We start from the raw sequence: 21,496 nt of genomic DNA on the forward strand, positions 1-21,496 counted from the left end.
AAACTTAAATCAGTGAGGCAAAGTTGCCTAACCTTTTTCACATAGTGTCATACATACAATAATATTTTTTTTTGTCCCAATAGGGTAGAGGGACAAGCTGTTTGGGGTCAGAAATAAATGGCCTGGGGACTCTGACAGCCCAGAGCATCACCCAGCTGCTCAGAATGTCAAGGAAATAGAATGAGAACATCAATAAGAATGTGTTCACTGGCTGGGAAACTCTGCAGTAAGGAATGTATTTTTTTCTCATGTAATGAGAAGCACAGGGAAGACAATCCAGGCTGCTGTAGCAGCTAAGAGATGCTACTGAGGACCATGGTGCCTCATGTGTTTCAATTCTGTCATTCATGGTTATTGGCTGTTGCCTTCATAGTTGCAACATGGCACCTGCAGCTCCAGATATCACATCAGCATTCCAGGGGGGAAGAAAGAAGAGGTGGGGAGGACAATGACAAAGGGAAAGTAGAATGTCAGCTGAGTTTGCTGTCTTTTAGATCTTTCCTGGAAACCTCACCAGGGACTTGTTACATCTCATTGGCCATAGCTGTGTGATGTGGCCACCTCTAACTGTAAGAAAAACTGAAAAATGTTTTGAAGCTAGGCGTTTTGTTGCCTTAATAAAATTAGGTTCTGTTAGAAAGGAAGAAGAGAATTAATATAGGCAGTTTTGCGTGGTTTAATATAAACCATGAGGCAGGAAGAGGAGAGGATGAGGCTAGTTAAGCAGTCAGAGCCTAGATAATGCAGGGCCTTGAAGTCATGCTCAGACGTCTGGACTGTCACCTGTTTGGGACTCTCCTCAGGGGATTCAGGCAGGGAAGGCATTTGGTCAGGTGGATATTTTAGGCAGCTCATTCTGACTGAGGGGATAGGAGGGGTACAGATGTTAAGGAAGGGAGGTCTCCTGTGAGGTTAGTGCCAGAATCCATGTACATAGAAGATGTCCAGTTGTCTCTGATGAGCAGATGAGACTTAAACTAGGATAGCAGCCATGAAGAGGGGGAGGAGGGGATGAATTTGGGAAATTTTCAGGAGGTAAAATTCACAGGATTTGGTAATTGATTGGATGGTTGAGGGAAATGGGTAGAGTTTAAAAATATTCCTGGGTTTCCCACCATTGATTGGGACGTGGAACAGAAGAGAAAGAGCTTGTCTGGAATATAATATTTGTTCAAAATCACACAAGAAATTGGTGGTAGGGCTGGAAATTGAACCCAGGTCTCCTGAGCCAGTGTTCCTTCCATTACTGCACTTGATACTCTAGCCTCTATCCTCTGGAGCCTGGAAAAACAGTGCACTCATCTCTTTGGACACACTGATTCTTTTCCCCCTTTCTCGGTCTACCAAGTTGAAAGACCAGGGATGAAGTTAAAATGGCGGTGGCATCTGCTTCTGGGGGGCCCAGTTTGATGAGGGTATTCTGACAGAGCTGGCAGAGGGGCCACCATAAACATCACCCCAGCTCTCACTGATGTGATGGGGTCAGAGAGTGCTTGGTCTGAGCATTCGCTTCTCCCACAATTATTCTTTCTCTAATCCCTGCTTCATGTTTGGCTGGCACATTAATTTCCTTTTGCTGCTGTAATAAATTACCACAAACGGAGTAACCTTAAAACGTCAGTTTATTCTCTTACTGATTGATCTCCCTGCTGCCTTCTTGCTGCCCTTATGATCATATTGGGCTCACCTAGATAATTCAGGATAATCTCCCCATCTCAGGATCCTTAACTTTTGCACACATTTGCAAAGTCACATTTATCACATAAGGTAACATATTCTCAAGGTTCAAGGGTTAGGGTGTGAACATATTGGGGGGCGTTATTCAGCCTACCACAATTGAGCACCTTCACTGACATTCTTTTTGTGCCCAATCTTGTGCTGACAAGTCGGTCACCGTCCTTTCCCCTGATGAGCTTACAGTTTAGTGGTGAAGGCAGAGATGTAAACAGCAAATTACTCTGCAGGCTGAGAGACGGAAGCACAGGGACTTTGGGAGCCCAGGGGAGTGGTACATAATCTGACTGGGAAGTCAGGGAAGGAGCTCCCGAAGAGATGGCATCCATGCTGAATTTTGAGGAATGTGTGAGAATTAGCCAGATGAATAATGATGAGATGATGGTGATGATGTTGCTAATGATGATGATGGTGATAGCAAACATTTTTATTGTTATTGCTATTTTCCAGGTTGTGTTTTAAGCACTTAACACATATTAATTCATTTGATTCTTCCAGTACCATATAAAGTGGGTGCTTTATCATCCCTGTTTTATATATGAGTTCATTGAGGCTGAGAGAAGATGATCCGTTGGCTGGAATGTGGGTCCTTCCCACTACTTTTAAGGTAAAGGTCAAAGTCCTCTCTGTGGCTTGCAGGGGTTATCAGGTCCCTGCTACCACTCCCAGCCCAGCCCCAGCCCCACCTCCACTGCTGAGTCACTATGCTCCTTCCCGCTGAGCCTCCTCTCCACCTCTGGCTCTTTGTCCATGCTCTTCCCCTCTGCCTAGGATGAGGGATGCCCATCTTGTCCTTCAGACCTCAGCTCAAATGCCACAGTAGCAGGGCATTCCTTGTCCTCTGATGGGCAGGTGTCCTTTTTACTTTCAGAGCAGCCTGTACTTGACTTTAACAGCATTCGTCCCCAACTGTATACAAACATCTCTTTTGTCCCCTCATTGTATCCTCAGTACCATACAGTAAGTAATTAATAAATATTTGCTGAATCAATGAAAAACATAAGGGAAAATGAAAATCTAGGAGAAAGCAGGAGCAAGACCATCAGAGACCATCTAGTCCCTAACACCTTCCTTTAACTTCTGAGAAACTGAGGCCCAGTGAGGTACAGTGATATCACACAGTATGTCAGGGGGCTGAGGATTCTGACTCCTGGTCCTGGGTCACTTCCATGGTTCCCATTGTGATGCTCCTGACCTTGCCCCAATGCCTGCCTGTCCAAGTCTCATTCATCCTTCAAGGTAAAGCTGATTCCTACACATGTCTAAGGATGCCTTTCTTATTACACTTCAGTCTCACCCTTCCCTACCAAAGTTACACTTGACTGTTTTTTTTCTCTGTGCTCCCCAAACAACCTCTGGTTTTGTTCTTGTTCTTCAGTGCTCTGCCTGCGTTTGAGCTCTTCCAAGGTAGGCACTGCATTTGATTCCTCCATCCCCAAGGAAGCATGCATACAGTGGTACAAATGTGGGGTGTCAAAGTGTGCTGTGAGACAGGAAAGAAGAGGGATATGGGATTGTCCAGGAATCCCTAACCCAGCCTGAGGGGTATGAAAGGTTCTCAGGAGGGACTGGATTGTGAGCTGAACATGTAGGATTAGTCATGTGGATGATGATGATGATGATGATGATGATGTGTGTGTGTGTGTGTGTGTGTGTGTGTGTGTTGAGTGAAATGGGGCCTGGTTGGGGGTGGAGCAGTGGTTCAGAAAGGGCATTCTAAGGAAAGGAATCCTAATGTTTGTAGGATGGGATAAGGAGCTAGTCACCTAGGGTAGGATTGGGCAACCCAAAGCCCTTTTTTCTCCCAAGGATTCAAATGAGGAGATTGAACTGACTTCCAAGGGCTTTCCATAGCTAACTAAGCAAGCAAAGACCAGGCTGACTGTGTGACAAGTGGGGGAGGGCTGCCCTTTACAAATAGTCTAATTGGATCTGTTTGTCATCTTGAGACAGAACATATGAGTCTTTCTTGTGCCTACAGCAAAGACAAGCAGGGCTTGGGGATATCAGTATTCCTCTGCTATCCTCCCACTGCTGTCTACCTATGTTCCTTAGCACCTATCGCCATCCCCTCACCAATCCCTGGAAGGCCTGTCTCCACTCCATCTTGCCCAGCTGCTTCCCACTGTACTGCACAGGCTGTCCAAGCTGCCTGTCCTGCCCCAAGCCCCTGCTCAGGGAACTTCCCCCAAGCCATTCTTTGCCAGCAGGCCATGTTGTGTAGCATGTGACTTCAGCTCTGGCTTCAGGACCAGGTTGGTCTATGAGAAAGGGAATTAATTGTGCCAGCAGCCTGTGAATGCCAATGAACCAAGGCATTCAGGTTCCTCTCTCTAGAATTTGAACAGTTTATTTAGAGAAAATTGGACTGCTGGTAAAGGGAACATCACTGAAGAGTCCCAGGGAGGAGGTGGAATGGCAGAATCACTGTAGTGGCCAGGCACCAGAGGAGGGACCGACAGGGTCTGTGGTCCCTGTTGTATTGTTGTATTTCAAGAGGAGCTCAAATTCTACAAGGCTGAGTGAAATTTCCAAGTGCTTGTTCTCATATGCATCCTACTATTTCCTCCCTCCTTGAGGCTTTTTCCTTGTTCTTTACATCCACAGGCACCCACCAAACCCCCTTCCCCTGCCAAATGGTCCGGCCCAAGCTCCTTGCCTCTGGGGATCTTTCTGGCTACTGTTTAATCCCTACCACTGTTGACCCTTGAACAACACAAGTTTGAACTGTGAGAATCCACTTACGTATGGATTTATTTTTACGGCACTGTAGATGTATTTTCTCTTCCTTATGTTTTTCTTAATAATATTTTCTTTTCTCAGGGCACCTGGGTAGCTCAGTCAGTTAAGCATCTGACTTTGGTTCAGGTCGTGATCTCATGGTTTGTGAGTTTAAGCCTCGTGTTGGGCTCTGGGCTGACAGCTCAGAGCCTGGAGCCTGCTTCAGATTCTGTGTCTCCCTCTTCCTGCCCCTCCTCCACTCATATTCTGTCTCTCTCTCTCTCAAAAATAAACATTAAAAAATTAGAAGAATAATATTTTCTTTTCTCAAGCTTATTTTATTGTAAGAATAGCATATATAACACATGTAACATACAAAATATGTGTTAATCAACTGTGTGTTATTGGTAAAGCTTCTGGTCAACAGCAGGCTATTAGTACTTAAGTTGTGGGGGAGTCAAAGTTATATATGGATTTTTGACTATGTGGAGGTCAGTGTCCCTAGGTCCAGTGTTAATAGTCAACTGTACTCTTCATCGAGTGCCAGGAACTTGACATATTTTATTTATAATCTGTCCTTCTCTGATCAGGACTCTCAGAGACATTAAACAATTTGCCCTGGGATCCAAACTTAGAACTTTCTTTCAATAGTGCTTGTCCTTCTACCAGGCCATACTCTCTTTCCTCTCTGGGTACCAAAATACTGTTTCACTCCCCACAGATTTTTCAGAATTCCTTGTAATTCTCCTTCCAGCACAGAAGCTACCTGGCATGGCTAAATAATTGTTTCATATGGCTTTTCTTTATAACAAAACTCTAAAGTTCCTTTCTTTTCTTGTTTCCTGTCATAGCCCATTGCACAGTGCCATGTACAAAATAGGTGGGAGAAAAAAATGCTGAATATGTTTGTTTATTGCTGTGTGCCCTACCTCAGTGCCTGGCCTGTGGCAGATGTCCAGAGCAGAGGTTCTCATGTAGACAAGGCTTAGGTTGATTCTCCCACCCCCAGCCTACCTTACATCACAGGTAGGTGGGGGTGCAACAAGTGTGGTATCACACTGAAAGGCCCTCAGTGTGGTTTAGTGGAAAGACCTTGCCTTGGAGCCAGACAACGGGTGTAAATTCCAATTCTGCGACATGCTGTAAAACCTTGGGCAAGATGCACAACATCTCTGAGCCTCTTTTGTCAGGTGTAAAATAAGGATTATAGTGCCTCCTACGAATGTTCTGAGGATTTGGAGGCAATACAGATAGCAAAAGGAGCTCTCATCATGGCGATATTGTTCACATGATGACTTTCTCTCTGAGGGAGACTTGAAGGGTCAGCTCCAAGTGTGGCTGGCTTAGCTTGTAAATATTTTTTATCCTATGGTCGGTCCTATCCTCAACCCCTTTCCACCTCATTGACTTTTGGTGGTTTAAATAGACTTGTCAACGAAATTTTCATTTTTAAACACTGTTGCTCATCAGTATTTAAAAACTCTCATTTTTAGTTTTTCCTTGTCAATTTGCTTGTAAATCAACGTTATGGGATCTGTTTTTCCATTAAAGAGTTGGGGATTACCCCAGGCACAATGCATTAATGTTATTTCCCTTGTTCCTTACATAACAGGACTCATCTCCACCTTTAATTGAAGTAAGGACCATTTGGTAATTGTTTTGGCTCTGATTATGACAGAACTGGCTCATAGCCAGGGTGGTATAACTGGGGGCTTCGAGGTCAGGCAGAGATAACAAATCTCTTCCGAATCTCTTTTTGCTCTATGTAAAAGGAGGATGATACTCCTGAGTTGGCAGAAGGACCAAATGCTAAATGTATAGTGCCTGGCATATTGGAAAGATAATAAACGCCTGTGCTCTTTCTAGAAATAATCTCTTAAACCTCAAGTACTTTGGTTGTAACTGTGTAAAATAATTACACGGCATCCTGGAGTGGCATGTGAGTCTACTTTGCATTTGAACCACTAGTAGATTAAGCTGGACTTGCATAGGGAAACCTTCCTGTAATTAACCTGGGGTTGGGTGATTTTAAGCCAGTTTTCATTCTGCTGCAGAAACAAAAAAAAAAAAAAAAAAAAGAAAAAAAAAAGAGGAGACTGAAGAAATGCTATTCCTTTAATTGAAGGAACACTTTTATGTTCTCAGGTCTATTTTAATCTTAAGTGCCGATTACGCATCATTCTCTCCTGTTAACAGACACTTCTGTAAGTGATCTGCACAGAGAGAAATATGATTCTTACATAAATACTGTACCATGAGAAATTATCTTATTACTTAATATGCCAAAAAGCTAATAAGATAAAGGAATGCTACGAGTCATTTTTGGACAATATTAAAACTTGATTGTAGCTCGTGGAAATAAAATGTAATTTCCTTTTATTATTCTCTTTTCCAGGTAGAACAAAGGCAGTGAAGGGTGTAGGGATATTATACAGCTGTGCTCCATGAGCATGTGTTAAGGCTGTAGAATGGATCCTGGCAAGATGACCTCAAATTAAGATTTTAATGACTCTTCCATTTAGAAGACACACTCTTTCCATTAATGCTGCCTTGTCAGGTATGATTTTTGAATTTGCAAGTGAAAGTAAAACACCCCATTTCCTATTCAGTTGTACAAGTGCTTGCCTCTGTGTATTTGCATGTATATGTCTGTTGAAGAACAAATGCATAGTACTTACAGAAAGTAAGGGCAAAACAATTCGAACTGAGTTTCCTGAATTGCCTATGGTGAAAGGTGATTAAGTGCCAAATTTTGACAAGGTTAAGGTAGTCAGACACAAATACTGACTGCACAGGAGCCCTATGAGACTTTGTGAGTTTCAAATGTACTTTTAAGTGTTGTTCTTTGGGATTTAAATGTTTCATTTATAAGTGAACAAATAATGACTGATCTCAATGAAAGAAATTTAAACAGGACCCAAGTTGATAAACTGTTCTGACTGTAACTAACATTTGGTCACTCTTTGATCCTTTTGGTCAGATGTAAGTAGTTTTGATGCTGGTGGTGATGATGTAGGATGGTTACAGACACAAGCACATGTTTTTTGCACTCTTCCTATCAGTCTGAGAAAATAACACTAAGTAAATGCCTTCAGCCTTCCCTGACATGCAATTTTTCATCCAAGTAAAACATAACGTACCTAGGACCTAAAAAAATGTAATAACCTCTGCTTTCTTGTGATTTGCTAAAACTTTCCCACAAACACCTACAAGAAACTATATAACGTTTGTCTGGAGATTTAAGGTACAGGCTTACACTCACAGCAAAATGAATTTTTTATTAGTTGTTAGGCAGACATGTTATGCTGATGTTGGGAAGTGCTACCAAGAGAGTGTATATAGAATGGCCTTCCATGGATATTTTAAAGACCTATTTAAACACGTACAGCTCTTTGTGAAACTGTCAAGATAGATCTGTTGCAGGCTGGGGAGTGAATTACATGAACTGGTTAAGATTCCACCAACTTCCAATATTCCAAAATAATGTATCCATTCATTTAAAGTACACTAAAATGACACTTTTAAGGATCAGAGATGGTGATAATTGGTAATAACTATCTTAGGTTTAGCAGTAACATTTTTAGACCCTATACACATGTTTGTGAAGCCGTTTTCTCTGGGGGCAGCTATTTGTGCATTTTTCTTCAGAAAAGAAACTTAGGGACTTGTCTTTAAATAAAACTGAAATAAGAACCCTCAAGTTCATCTATGTAAAGTTCAGGCTGACTTCGTTTTAATATTTAGCTTGGTTAATTAAATCCCATTCTTTGCCCTGAATTTAATTATCCCAACTACTGTGGTAATTTAATATAATAATAAAAAAGGGGAAGGGTAATGAGAAATGGAAGAGAATCTGACTATTTCTTCATCTGGCTCACTTAGAGGCATTTCTTCTGCTAGTGTCAGTTTATGGATGGTGATGTTTTATGAGGTATTATGAATTTTCAATTAGTGAGAAAATGAAAACGAAAGACAGTAGATCATCAATGAGTGGTTGTATCGGGAAATCACTAAAAAGCTCATGTGTAAATTTAAGGGAACATTTTAATATGACTTCATGATACCTTAGACATTTAGTCCCCCCCTTGAGGTTGAGCTTAAAATCCATGTTTTTTATACACTGTATAAGTTAAGTCCTTGTTTAGGTTTCTATTGGAAGTAAGAAAGTCAAATATTTGCTACTTCTAAGCAAAAATGAATGCTAACATAACAAGGTAACCTTTCTTGTTTTGCTACCACTTCCAATGTAAATGGTCTGTTTCCTAAAGACTGCTCCAGCTCTGCAGTCTCAACGCTGAGGTGCTGTGCAGTCGACTCAGACTTGGAGTCAAGCCCCAGCTGGAGACTTGCCAGCTGTTTCAAGTTACTTAATCTCATTGAGCCTCAGTCTTACCATCAGTGAGATGAGGACAGTGCTATCCACCTCTCCCAGATTGCTGGAGGACAAAGTGAGAGAATGTAGAGGACAGCACAGAGCCTGACAGGAGATGCTCTGCAAGCAGTGACTTCCTTTCTTCTGAACAAGTCACAAATATGCTTATAAATGAATAACTGACACTAAATGTATCACAATGCCAAACATAATGCCAAATGTACCAGCTTGTTATCAATCAGTGCAGTGTTCGTCACTTTAAAGTACCAGTGATTCACCTGGGGATCTGGTTAAATATAGATTTGCATTCAGCCCGAGATTCTGCATTTTAACAAGCTCCCAGATGATGTGGATGCTGCCGGCAGGAGCCCACACTTTTACTCGTATGGAACTAGGGCAATGACTTTTGAATACCGAATTGACTTTGAGAGACTGGGCTAAGTTGCAAAACGCAATTTTACTCTACCTTTTTTTTTTTTTTTTTGCGTTTGTTTAATGATAAAATTACTGGGGAAATTTGAAGATGCTACAAAAAAAGTTTGAATGAACACATTTAAAAATCTGGGAAGCTCAAATCCATTCTACACACTTTCATTTATTGTCTGGACAGATAAAGTACAAATAATTCAAACACAACAAGATTATGAAAAAAAAAACATTTACAATACTTTCCCTCAGAAATCATCTAAACTAGCAAGATTAACATGAAGTCATTCATTATAACTAAAGTATACAACTGCCTGGTCCTAAGATTTTTTTTCCTTTTTTTTTCCCCCAAGAGTGAACACATTATAGAGAAGAGATTTTGGCACGCCTTTCCCACTAATGCTTAGCAAATGCATCAAAACTTTGCCAGCAAACTGCGTTCATTCATAGCAGGTGATGTAAAAAGTTTTCCCTGAATGTTGAACGAGTGTTCTCTGAACTGAAATCTGGTGGTTTTTTTTTTTTTTCAAAACCGAAAAGAGGAAAAAAAAACAGAAAAAAAATTTAAAGGAGGAGTCTATGATGCAGCCTTGGTTTTCGTTATCTGTCTACCACTACGACTACTACTACAGTTTGCCTCTTCAGTGTGAAAACAACAGTTCTGTCTACATGCACTTAGTGGGTTCAGCATGGGAAAAAACGCACAAAATAAGCACAAGTTATAAATAACCATAACGTTTTATTACCATTAAGACTAAACTTGTATTGAAAAGATTTTATATAACAAGACAAGAAAAGCAATAGCAAATTTAACTATCAACTAGATTATGCATAGCGAGTAACTGTTTCTATTACCCAGGGAAGAGCATGAACCCTTGTATTTTTTTGTTTTGTTTTTGTTTTAAATATATAACCGTACAAAGCACAAACATACTAAAATGATCAGTGCACTGGACGTGGGAGAATGCTCCCTCAGTCATTTTGTTCCCTTAGCTCTGTTTTTTTTTTCCCCCAATCTGAATTACATTAAAATAAAGACCCAGTTGTTTTTATTTTTCTACTGTGCAGTAAGAAAAAATATTCACAACAAACATGACAATATATCAAACAATAGTTCTACACAAGTTACCTTGATACCTCTTTAACTGTCACTTAAATATCATAAGAAAACATTTTAAGACATATACAAACAAAACTAGCCAAGTGTTACAACTTATAATAAATTAACCCAAAGAAAAAATAACTTTATATATATATATTTATATTGTATATACACATACACACACAACAGAATGACACAATAATATGCTTCTTCCCATAGTTTAAGTAAACAAATAAGTAGTCTAGCCAATCTAGCTATATTTGATCTCGGCCATAGGCATCATCACATCGGCGATTAAATAAATAAGTGTTTCAAGCAACATAAACAGTGTTTCAAATGTACCAACACAGCCCAATTCTACCAGCATGGGCTACAAAGTGAATTTGAAAATTCCTTAATGAATTTAAAGCAAATGTATCTTTTGTTTTCCTCTCCTAAACACATTACATTTAACTATGATACTAAGATATGTAAATAATTTCGTAGCACCTACTGCTCAAACTAAGGAAGTTTTAGATCAAAAGGAAAATTAATCTTTTTAATTTTTGTTCTGCTGACATCCCATACTGATGACTTAAAGAAAAACTGTCTTTCAACTCATCTCCTTGCTTTTGGGTTTTGACTGTGGGGAACTGTGGTACCCTGGGTAGAACGAACACTCCTTTCCCCTAGTAATTAATAATTGTTTTTTTATTATTACATGCTATGAAAAGATATGAAGATCATCTGTTTATAGCCCATCCTTCAAAAAACAGTCTACGAATCCAGTTTAAAACACACATCTTGATCTCTAAAAAGTTACCAGTGCAGTATGAACGCGACAAAGTTGTCAATTTCCCCTAAATTAGCCAGTCAAAATATTTTTTTCTCAAATCCAGATTCTCTTGTAAAAATTCTTTATATTTTATAAAAATAGATTTTTCTTGAAACCCATTTTCAGCAAAGAGACCACCTCTTTGGCAACAATGTTAATGTTATTAAATTGTTAATGTCATCAGGTATCCCCCTTGCCCCCATCCCCTAACAGAAGACTGTTTTTAGTTCACATGATATAAAAGAAAAAAGGAAAAATAAAAAAATTTGCAAAAGTTTTTTTTTCATTTTTGCAATTTTTATTATTCCTCTTTAATTTGTGTGGGGGGTTTTTACCAATCTGATTGGATCAACTTTTTGACCAAAAAAAAAAATCTTTTTTTTCTTTCTTTGAATCCCATTACTTTGTAAAAATTGTTTTATTTTTATTTTTTTTTTGTTTTTTGTTTTTCTTCTTCAAATGAGCGAATGGTCATCTTAAAAAGACCCACCTTCAAGGAAGGTAGTAAAGTTAGCTGGCTGGGTTAAAATCCCTGCACATCGCTATCTATGTATATTATATTCAACAACGACAGCTATGAAAGAACATTCAATGCATCAAAGGTATTTTTTTGTTTTTTTTTCTTTTTTTTTCTAAGCATTATAAAATCCTTTCCTGGTACACCTCAGGATAATCCAATGTTTTAATACTTAGGCAACACTGGCTTATAAAGTCCATGGTTGAATATAAGCCTCGAAAAGTTTGTTTCTCTCTCTTGTGTGTGTGTGTGTGTGTGTGTGTTGTTCGTATATATTTATATATATATTTTAATAAGTAAGGATGGGAAATTCAGGACTTATGGGCTTTGTTGGTTTTAAAGGAAACTTGCAACACTCGGTCTCCTAGGCGGTACCCGTTGAGGCTGGCAATGGCCATGGCTGCCTCATCATAGTTGGTCATGGTGACAAAGCCGAATCCCTTGCACTTATTGGTGTTGAAGTCGCGGATGACCTTAACGTTGTTCACTGCGCCAAAGGGGCCGAAGAGCTGCCAGAGGACACTCTCGTCGGAATCAGGGGACAGGTTGTAGACAAAGATGCACCAGCCTGTTCCTGTGTGACCAGGGATGTTCATTCCCACAAGGCTTGTCATTCCGTCAATGGTGATTGGGGAGAACCTGGGGGGACAGGCAGAAGGGGGGACTGGTCCAGACATCAGTCTGACCACGGATAACACACAGATGCACAGACACAGACATGGGGCAGAGGGCTGAGTGAGTGTTTGCAGGAGAGTCTTCAAGGTTTAAAAACCAAAATGCAACAACTAATGTCTGTGGCATTTCTTCTGAATGGAATGGCTCAACTGGCTAAGGGACATAAATGCCAAGAGAAAAGCTAGGTCAATTCCTAATAACCATAAGAAACTCCTAGAGCAAGGCTCTACCGTACTTCTACCACAGTATATGGTCATAGGGTATCCCACTCTGACCCTTATCCTCCCTCCCCACAACAGACAGCTCTTGGGGGAGGGGCTCTATTTCATTCATTCTGTTGCTCTATTCACTGAGGCACATGTGGGACTATCACAGACATAGTGACACATAGAAAATAATAAATACTTATTGACTGCATAAGTGAATAACACTGGTGGATATCAAAGCTTGGGAAATTTTTTTTTTAATTTTTAAGGCAGATTAGGGGATGGCCCGAGGAGTTTTCAAGTCTACCATCTTTGCAGTCCCCTGACTTATGGTTGTCAAAGATCTCTTGATATTTTGTGGACAGAGATGTGTGACAATGAACAGACATGCCTTGTTATTAACCACATGGGTGGCCCATGTTTCATTTAGCATTTATTTAAAAGAGTTCAGAAAAAAAAGCCCAACCAATATTAACGACAGATCACTCCTTGATGCTGTATTATCTGGAATTAATTTCTAAGCATCACAGGAGTAAGATTTCAAGTGGTTTGTGCATTTATATAACTTGAATTAGAAAAGCAGGAAACTGTTACTTGCCTATTATAACTTCTTTTGTATTAGCCTTTGAAATCTCAGTTTTCATGCTATCATGAAAAGAAAAACAACCCTTCAGATTTTATTCACCGTCTGATAAAATATATACCGTGTGATTCATAATGGATGCATCAGATTATGTTACCAGTGCCTACAGCAGAAAAATATTTGCTAACTTTTTGTTTTATACCAAACATATACAGGGATTTTGTCCATATCCACTGACTAGTGTCTTCGTTTTCATGTGGTTGGGTTTTTTTGGTTTTGTTTTTGTTTTCTGAAAAGGAGGATAGGAGGAGGAAAGGAAGCAAAAAACTGGGGACAAGAATGGGGTAAAGTGTTACTTAGGATGTTTTAAAAATAAGCAAATGTTCTTGGAGATTGGAAAGTCCTATGGAAGAATAGTTCTGCATGTAACTAGAATTTAGGTAATCAAGTGGCTGCTGTAGATATGCTAAACATAACTCAATAGGTATTAATTTTGGCATTATTCACTAAGTCAATCTTCCCTCTTGCTAAAAAACAAATAACAAGGGGCACCTGGGTGGCTCAGTCAGTTAAGACTCTGACTCTTGATTTGGTTCAGGTCATGATCTCATGGTTTGTGAATTTGAGCCCTACATAGGTGCTGTGCTGGCAGCGTGCAGCCTGCTTGGGATTCTCTGTCTCCCTCTCTCTCCTCCCCTCCCCTGCTCTCTCTCTCAAAATAAATAAATAGACATTAAAAAAAAACAAGTAACGAGACAAAACCAAAAATCATCACAGTAAGAATTCTTAGAAGGGCAAATGCATGTCTAACTATTATTTGCATTATTTCTGAAGACTGTCTTCTCAACCTTCTCTCCTCCAACTGAGTGAATTGACTCCTCTCAGTTTAAAGGTAGAGAACAGCTATAAGTAATTATTTTAAGGCCAAAGTCAGGAGCCAGCAAAGAGGTTTCAAGGAGAGTCTCAATTCTAGTTGGGAATGGCTACCTGGAGCACTTTGGTAGGGAGGAGCCTGGATCCAAACCTGGGCTTAATAGGAAAGGAGAGTGCTCTTATCCACTAGTGACGTGTGCTCTGAGTGGGGAAGCACAGGGGGTGGCGGCATGCACGCTGCAACTGTGTGCCTTCCCTGGCCTCGTCCGTGCATGAGCATTCCTCTTTCTGTAACTGGTGCCGCCTCACTCAAGTCAGAGGGGAGCAAAGGGCAGAGTGGGAAAAATGCACAAGTGAGAGTGGGAACAGGCAAGCAGTGTGCTAGACACGTGGAAGTAATTCAGTTATCCTCACTGGTGCCAGGACTGAGATTCAAGAGGCTGGCGCTCTCGAAGTGAAGTCTGCAGTCAAGTTATTCCCTTTACTGTGTGCAGTTTCCAGAGTCAGGGTACTTACCACGCATGGCCAAGTGGTGAAAGAGCTGCCTCATATGGGGGATGTGACTGGGACTACTAAAGACCACATTGCTTTCCCTGACTGTGGGAAGGGGAATTAAAGTGTGCAGCTCTACTGAGCAGGATGATGAAGATGCTATGTCCCTAGCAGCTCAGTGGAGCTTATCAAAAGCACATATGGGAATCTCATGGACACACTGACATAACGCACTCAACTTCCTGAGATTCAGCTTTCAGACTAGGTCTGGATCACTCTTGTGACTGCATTCAGAGAGCCCCCACAAACCTCGATTCTATTTGAACCCCCAACCCCACAGAAAGGCTTTAAATGAAAGAAACTGCAAGTGTAAAACATATATACATGTATAAAACCAAGGGAGGATTTATAATAACTGTTAAAACCTGTAACAAAAGAAACTCCTGGTTGAGGTGCACACAGATACACTTCATTCTCAGGCTGTACCCTGAAATGCACACTGAGCTGGGGGTGGGAGTCAGCAGGTCCTCCACAAGTTTATTCATGCTTTGGCCAAGGGCTGGTAGTCCAAAATCTAATTTTTCCACTGACAATCATAAGATTGTCAACCGTGATTAGCAAAGTGTTCTAATTTTGATTTGCTGGAATCTGCCCTCTTAACTGAATCTTGGCATTGCTAATGCAAAACAGTTGCTCTGCAAGTTTGCAAAGTCAGCTGGCAAAGACTAGGAGCCTTCTCCCTTGGGGGAGCCGTCTAGAGAACCAGATTATCAAGGGCTTGGTAGCTGTGGCACCTGAACCATAGGAGAAGCCCACCTGCAAATAAAAGAAAAAGTGAAACACACAAACACGCTTTGTGTGCCCTAAAAGAAACAAAACCAACTGAAGTCTGAAATTAAAATTAAGAATTTGACATGCTGGTGGAGGAAAAAGGAAGAATTAAAAAAAAAAAAGTAAAGTTAGTGAATTAAAAAAAAAAATTTCTAGCCCCAGTCTGTGCCAACACGGACATCTGGCAATCTGTGGAGTTTTAATTACCTCTTTACGCCATAGGCCATATTAAGCAAATTGTCCAGCCTGCAAAGAGAAGGAGGGTCTCTGGGTTAATGCCTCACAGATGGCAAGATCGCTCAATGGAACTATTAATAAGAATGCTCCATTTTCAAAGAAGAAAAGCTCGACAACTTTCCCCAATGCTTAGAAGTCTATCCACTGGTCGTTTCCCCCTTTTCTGCCTCCAACTATGAGTAATCCACGTTCAGGTCAATGCTGGAGTTTAAAGCAAGTGTCTAATGAAGCTCCCTTTCTTTCAAGATCTGAATTAATCCCACTCACCCCTCCTCTCAGAACATTTGTGTGGATTTCATTTTATATTGTGTGTGAGACTGTTAAAAGGGGGCAGCTTCTTAAGTTGTTCACCTTTTATTACAATTCACCTTTTACTGCAATTAAACTTGTGAATAAAAGGAATACACGTGCATGCACAAGGCATTATCAGAATAGATCTTTTCTCTTAATCTAGCTACATTAACTAAATCTTCGTACCACACACATTTTTTTGAGGGGGAAGGAGGAGTTTGGGGTTAAGATTTTTTACAATGAGCTGACTGTTTGCAACCTGAAAGCTCCTCCCAGCAAACTGCCATTATGTTGTAATCTCCGTCATGGTCAGTATTTTACTTGAGGACAAGCTATTCACACCATGGGGCAGTAGTAACCATAGTTTCCACCATTAGAAGCCTGCTGGAAAGGCTTTTTACATAAATACTGCATGTGCTCTCACACAAAATAAAAATTAGATGACTTGGACTCCTCATGAAATCATTAACCATTTCAAATTCCCAGGGCATGGGAGGACACTGCTAAGGCTGATTTTCTCCTCATCATGGCCAGATGGAAGGGCCTACTATCTTCCCATGTGATGTGTGAAAAGGAGAAAAACCCTTTCATTAAAAGGAAGTTGGGGCATGGGTGGAATAAAATCATTATTTAGAATTATTCTTAACGAGTAGGTCAAGAATATTCTTAACTCTTGCACAATAAAGGCAGTCAAGGTAAGACTGCCTTCATGGAGCGAAACCTGCCTTTCAGAAATGCCCCAGGAGAAGGGAAGTGCCCCCATTGCACCGGGAGGGTTTGGTACCTGAAGGAAACACTAATAAGTCTTAGACAAAATCTTCCTTCTTGTCCCAGAATCTACTGACTTAACAGTCAGAGCGAAGTTAACACAAAAGAGAGTACCTGTCCCTTCCCCAACCCAACAGAGTTACCTGTAGAAGAAAGAGGGGGACAGGCCAAACAACCCATCATCTGTCTCCTGGCCTACACTTTTCTTTGACTTTGTTAAAAGCCACTCCCTCTGCCTTAAGTCTAAGCTACTGAATGTGGTCACTTATTTGTGATTTAACTTGTTGAAACAGAACACCTTCTTGTTTGATGAAATGTAGACATTTTGTTTTAATCCAAGAATCTGAAGTTTAACCACAGCCACAGTCGTAAGTTGAAAGGGGGCTTGGAAGAGCATCTGGTCGGACCATCCCATTTAACAGTAGTGGAAACTGAGGTTCAGTAGGGAGCTTCACACAGTGATTCCTGGGGACAGAGGTTCTTATGCTTGTCCCATCTTTCTGGGATGTGGGTTTCCCTGGCCCCCACCCAGCTCTGTACATGTGGAGCAGCGATCTTTCCCCTATGGGTGTGCCTACCTGAATCTCTGGGCCTGGTGGTGAAGCGGGCCAGGGTAGCGCCGATTGGGAGACTGGTAGAGCTGGGAGAGCAGGGCCTGGCTGGACTTCTGGCTGGGGTTGTTGGCAAACTTCACAGTAATCGGTTCTGTAGCACCGCTGGGCTTCTGGCCATTCAGCCCTTTGATGGCTTCTTCTGCCTCGATTCTCTTATCAAACCGAATGAATCCCACCCCTCTGGACACTCCTAGGGAAAGAGAAAGAGCCTTCATAAAAAGTGAACAAAGCACACTGGTAAATACTCTTGAGAAGAGATGGGCTGGGCCCCATGGACCTCCAGTGGTGAGTGGCCCCACTTGTGGGGCCAGGGCTGAGTATCCCAGAATCTCTCTCACCCATCAAAATGCATCTGCCTGCATTTCTGCCATCATGGCTCTGGGCAGGTGCTTCCCACCCACAGAACACAGGCACCTCTCACATCTGTCCATTCCAGCCTCTACACCAGATTGCTCAGTTCTCGTCTCCTTCTAGTTGCTCTAACCCATCACCCCCTGTCCAGTTTCTAGTCCTGCAATGTGCCCTCTGCACCTAGCAACCATGTAATCTATTTGACAAGCAAACTCTGACCACATTACACCCCTTCAAAGCATCTTTTACACACTTTTTGTAACTTTTCAATTCTTTGTGCATGGTACCTGTTCCTCACTGCCTCCCACTCCACATACAGAATAACAAACAAAACCCACAAAAAATCCTCCCGTGGCTCTATGTTGCATACAGATGAAGTTAGACTTTCTTAGCATGGCATTTAGTGCTCCTAATGATGTGGTCCCAAATCCCCTGTTGAGTCTCATGCCAGCCATACTGAACCACCACATATTCCTTGAACAGGCTGTGTTCTTCCTTGACTCCATGCCTTATGACATGTCCTATCCACCTATTCTACAGGACACATCATGTCCACCTAGAATTTTCTGTCCCTCTTTGTGCCAGATAACCTCAATCCATCCTCCAAAACCCTGCTCAAATGTCACCTCCTTGATGTAGCCTTCACAGCAATCTCCCCCCGCCCAGGCACAGCACACCTTCTCCTGAGCCCCCGTGGTACACTGGACAGCCCCCAGCAAGTGCTCATCATAATGGAGTCCTGCAAGGACAGAACTGTGCCTCCTTCATCTCAGGCCCCCAGTGTCCCTCTGTACAGTGTCTGGGGCAGAACTGGCTTCAGTAAGGGTCTATTGCAGGAGTCGAATGAGAAACACACGCTGAACTGCTCTCAGGGGGTGTTTTAAAATGGGATCAAATGGAGAGTAGGTAAAAACATTTTGTCAATAAAAATGCAACCCAGGGTACCTTACATTTCTTACTGAGAGGTGGTAGATGCCTTTCTTTATTATGGACAAAGTACCACAGTACCAGGTCTTGGGTTCATGTCCCTGCACTGCCACTAACTAGCTGGGCAGAAGTCAGATCCCCCACTTAAGACCTCTCTTTTTTCACGTGTGAAATGAGGCAGCATGCGGTTCCCTCTAGCTCTATAATGATATCATTGGAGCCGGAGCTCTAACACAGGTTCTTTTCACATACAAAAGTAATGTTACTTGGTTAAGGGTTGAAAGAGACTTTGAAGGTCATTCAGTCCCACTCACAACCTGATGCCCGAATCCTCTTTATAGCCCTGCCAAGTAGTTTAGCTGCTGCTGGAACAGTTCCCATGATGGGAGATCTACGTCCTAAGATGGCCCATTTTAAATGTGGGCATTTGATTGATAAGAGATCTTTCTCTTATGTCAAAAATCTGTCTGCGCATGATCCATACCCTTTACCCTAAGTAACCATTATCTCTCTGCTCCTATGGGTCACAGGGCACTGGCTGTGGCATTGAGACACAAGGAAAGAAATGACAAAGAAACACTTAACCTGTGACTTGATCAACCAGGATTCGAGAGGTGATGATACGGCCATATTGCGAGAAAAGCTGCTCCAGTTCCTTCTGGGTCATGGTTTTGGGAAGGCCGCTAACGTAGAGGTTAGCATCCCTGATTGAGGCAGAGCTCGGACGGGCATATGAGACCTAGGAAAAGGCAAGAGGAGCTAAATCCATTACAGGCAACACCCTCTGAGTAGAGACTGAGTCAACAACTGAGATGACAGCCCCTTGTCTATCATTCGAACTCATGGTGTCGTTTAAATATCTCAGTAGTTCAGATTCTTAGCTACTCTTGTAATCGTAATACGAATCCTGAGAACGGCAACAGAGGAACAAAAGGAGAGGTGACGATAACTTAAAACAAATGCACAGATAAGGGTCTCTAAGTGCAGAACAAAATAGCTACTGTATGGCAGCTGTTAAATGCAGAACGACCCACGCATGGAGCTCTGAAGATTTACCTCCTGGATGTGGGTGTATAGATGATTTACTGTATCTAACACATAATAATCTTTGAATAAACCAAAAAAAAAAAAAACCTCCATGAAATTCTGCTCTGCAGATTTCTCTCCTTGCCACCCTCCCCACCCCCAAGCCCTTCGTCTTCAACACATTAAAGCGATCAGGTTCTCTGCAAGATTTTTTATGTCCCATCCTCTGTGTTGTTCCGATCTGCTCCCACAAGGTCTGCTCTCGCTGAATGACAAAGTGCAATGAAATGGGGCTTCATGAACATCTGCTTGTGATACTGGATACATGACCTTGTCATAACATCTGCAAGAACCGGGTACCTTCTAACGTGGAGGAAGAGCAGACAAAACTACAATCACGGAAAGGAGAGCAGAGGGGAAAGGAGGGAGGGAGAGGGCAGTGGAAGAAGGAAGTGAGCCTCACGGATGGTTATAATAAGTTCGACTTTGTAAATTTGTCCTCCCAGATCTCTCAACTGCTTTTTTTCCCCCAAAAAGCTAACACAGAAGTGTAAACAGATCTGAAATTCCATCTGCAAGAAGCCAAATCTGTAGCAGTACACATAAGCAAAGCAAACCCCAGCAGTCATTAATTTTAGACTTTCATTTACTTATTTATTTATTTTTTAAGAAAACAACATCAGACATTTGAAATATAATTTACAGCTAGTCTAACAAAAGCACTTTCCTGCTAAAGCTATTTCTGGGGTGGTTATGGCTCAGAATAGATGATGAAAACAGTCATTTCAGAGCACATCTGACAATGTTGGACAGGAAGGGACCTATATGCCTTAGCATTTTTCAGTTGGGAGTCTTATTTAATCCATATATCCAATTTACAAGATCTGCTAAGACTCTGGGGGTGAGTGAGTGTGCATGTGCATGGATGTGTGCGTGTGTGTGTGGTACACACACAAAAGCATGCGTACAAAAGAAATTGTACATGTTAAACTGGACCCTTGGCATCAAGAACTAAAGCTCCAGCAGTGGAGGAGAACTTGCTTCTGAGAAAGGGTCTGGCAGTGTACCTAGCAAAGAGGAATGAAGGATGAGCAGACCCCCTCACCCTTAGCACTCTCTCCCTTTCCATGACAGAGATGCCGAGTCCCTTTATGGGTTCCACACCTAAAAATAGATGTTGACTCAACAGATAAAATGATGTGAGTGACTAATCTGCCTCGTTGGTCTCCTCCTGCTGATGGAGCAAGGCAGACTGTCTGCAGTATCTACCTCTTCTAGAAACTGAGGAGGTGGCCTCTGTAGGCTCTTCTCCAGCACAGGGCTGGCAGGCAAAGGGACCTTTACATGGAGTCCCTGGGGAGTGGGAGCTGAAGGACCAAGAATCTCATGTGACTGGACAGAGCATCACTCCACACAAGGCTCTCCTACCCCCATTCTTTACAGAACAAAGTCCTTCAGATTATAATCTAGCAGAACTATGTTTTAGACATGAGGAGGGAGTGGTAGGGACAAGGAAAGAAAAACAAGTAGTGATACGTCCATGGTAATGAGAGTTACCCCTGTCTAACCCCTGCCAATTATTGACAAATTAATAACCTGTATGACATTTGTGCTCCCCCAAAACATACCCTCCTACTTCTATGTCTTACAAGGAAAAATTTCCCACCTACTTTTTCAGGCCCTGATCCTATTTTTCTTTAAGGCCCAGATCCAATGCCATCTTCTCTAGACAGCTTTCCCTGATCTTACCTCCTCCTAAAAAGCCCCCTAGCAGTGTTCTTCAGTGAACCATACCCATGATACTTAACCCATTCTGACCTTGATTTACCATCCCTCTGTCTAGACTGCTGATCTCCTTGAGGTCATGGTTGTGTGTGTGTGTGTGTGTGTGTGTGTGTGTGTAGGGGTGGTGTATCTTATTCACCTTAGTGGCTCT

The 21,496-nt window shown here is 41.7% G+C and overlaps 1 protein-coding gene and 1 long non-coding RNA gene across 3 annotated transcripts in view; one reads left to right on the forward strand and one right to left on the reverse strand.

Annotated features, from left to right (window-relative positions):
• The window catches only part of LOC125173989 (uncharacterized), an 86,627-nt gene extending 67,127 nt beyond the window's left edge, over nt 1–19,500 (forward strand). The window contains exons 4-6 of the long non-coding RNA XR_007155214.1: nt 6,851–7,012; nt 9,607–9,706; nt 19,065–19,500. This is a non-coding gene — a long non-coding RNA (uncharacterized LOC125173989). The remainder of the gene's footprint in view (nt 1–6,850; nt 7,013–9,606; nt 9,707–19,064) is intronic.
• ELAVL4 (ELAV like RNA binding protein 4) overlaps nt 11,890–21,496 on the reverse strand; it is a 143,430-nt gene continuing 133,823 nt past the window's right edge. Inside the window, exons 4-7 of one of the 2 annotated variants that reach the window (XM_047873659.1) lie at nt 19,120–19,273; nt 17,221–17,446; nt 15,554–15,592; nt 11,890–12,325 (exon numbers count right to left, since the gene is read on the reverse strand). In XM_047873659.1, the coding sequence (XP_047729615.1) occupies nt 11,998–12,325; nt 15,554–15,592; nt 17,221–17,446; nt 19,120–19,273 (747 nt within the window). In that variant the 3' untranslated portion in view covers nt 11,890–11,997. The remainder of the gene's footprint in view (nt 12,326–15,553; nt 15,593–17,220; nt 17,447–19,119; nt 19,274–21,496) is intronic. The other variant, XM_047873660.1, reaches the window with a different exon arrangement.

This window comes from Prionailurus viverrinus, chromosome C1, assembly GCF_022837055.1.
Source record: "Prionailurus viverrinus isolate Anna chromosome C1, UM_Priviv_1.0, whole genome shotgun sequence".
NCBI lineage: Eukaryota > Metazoa > Chordata > Mammalia > Carnivora > Felidae > Prionailurus > Prionailurus viverrinus.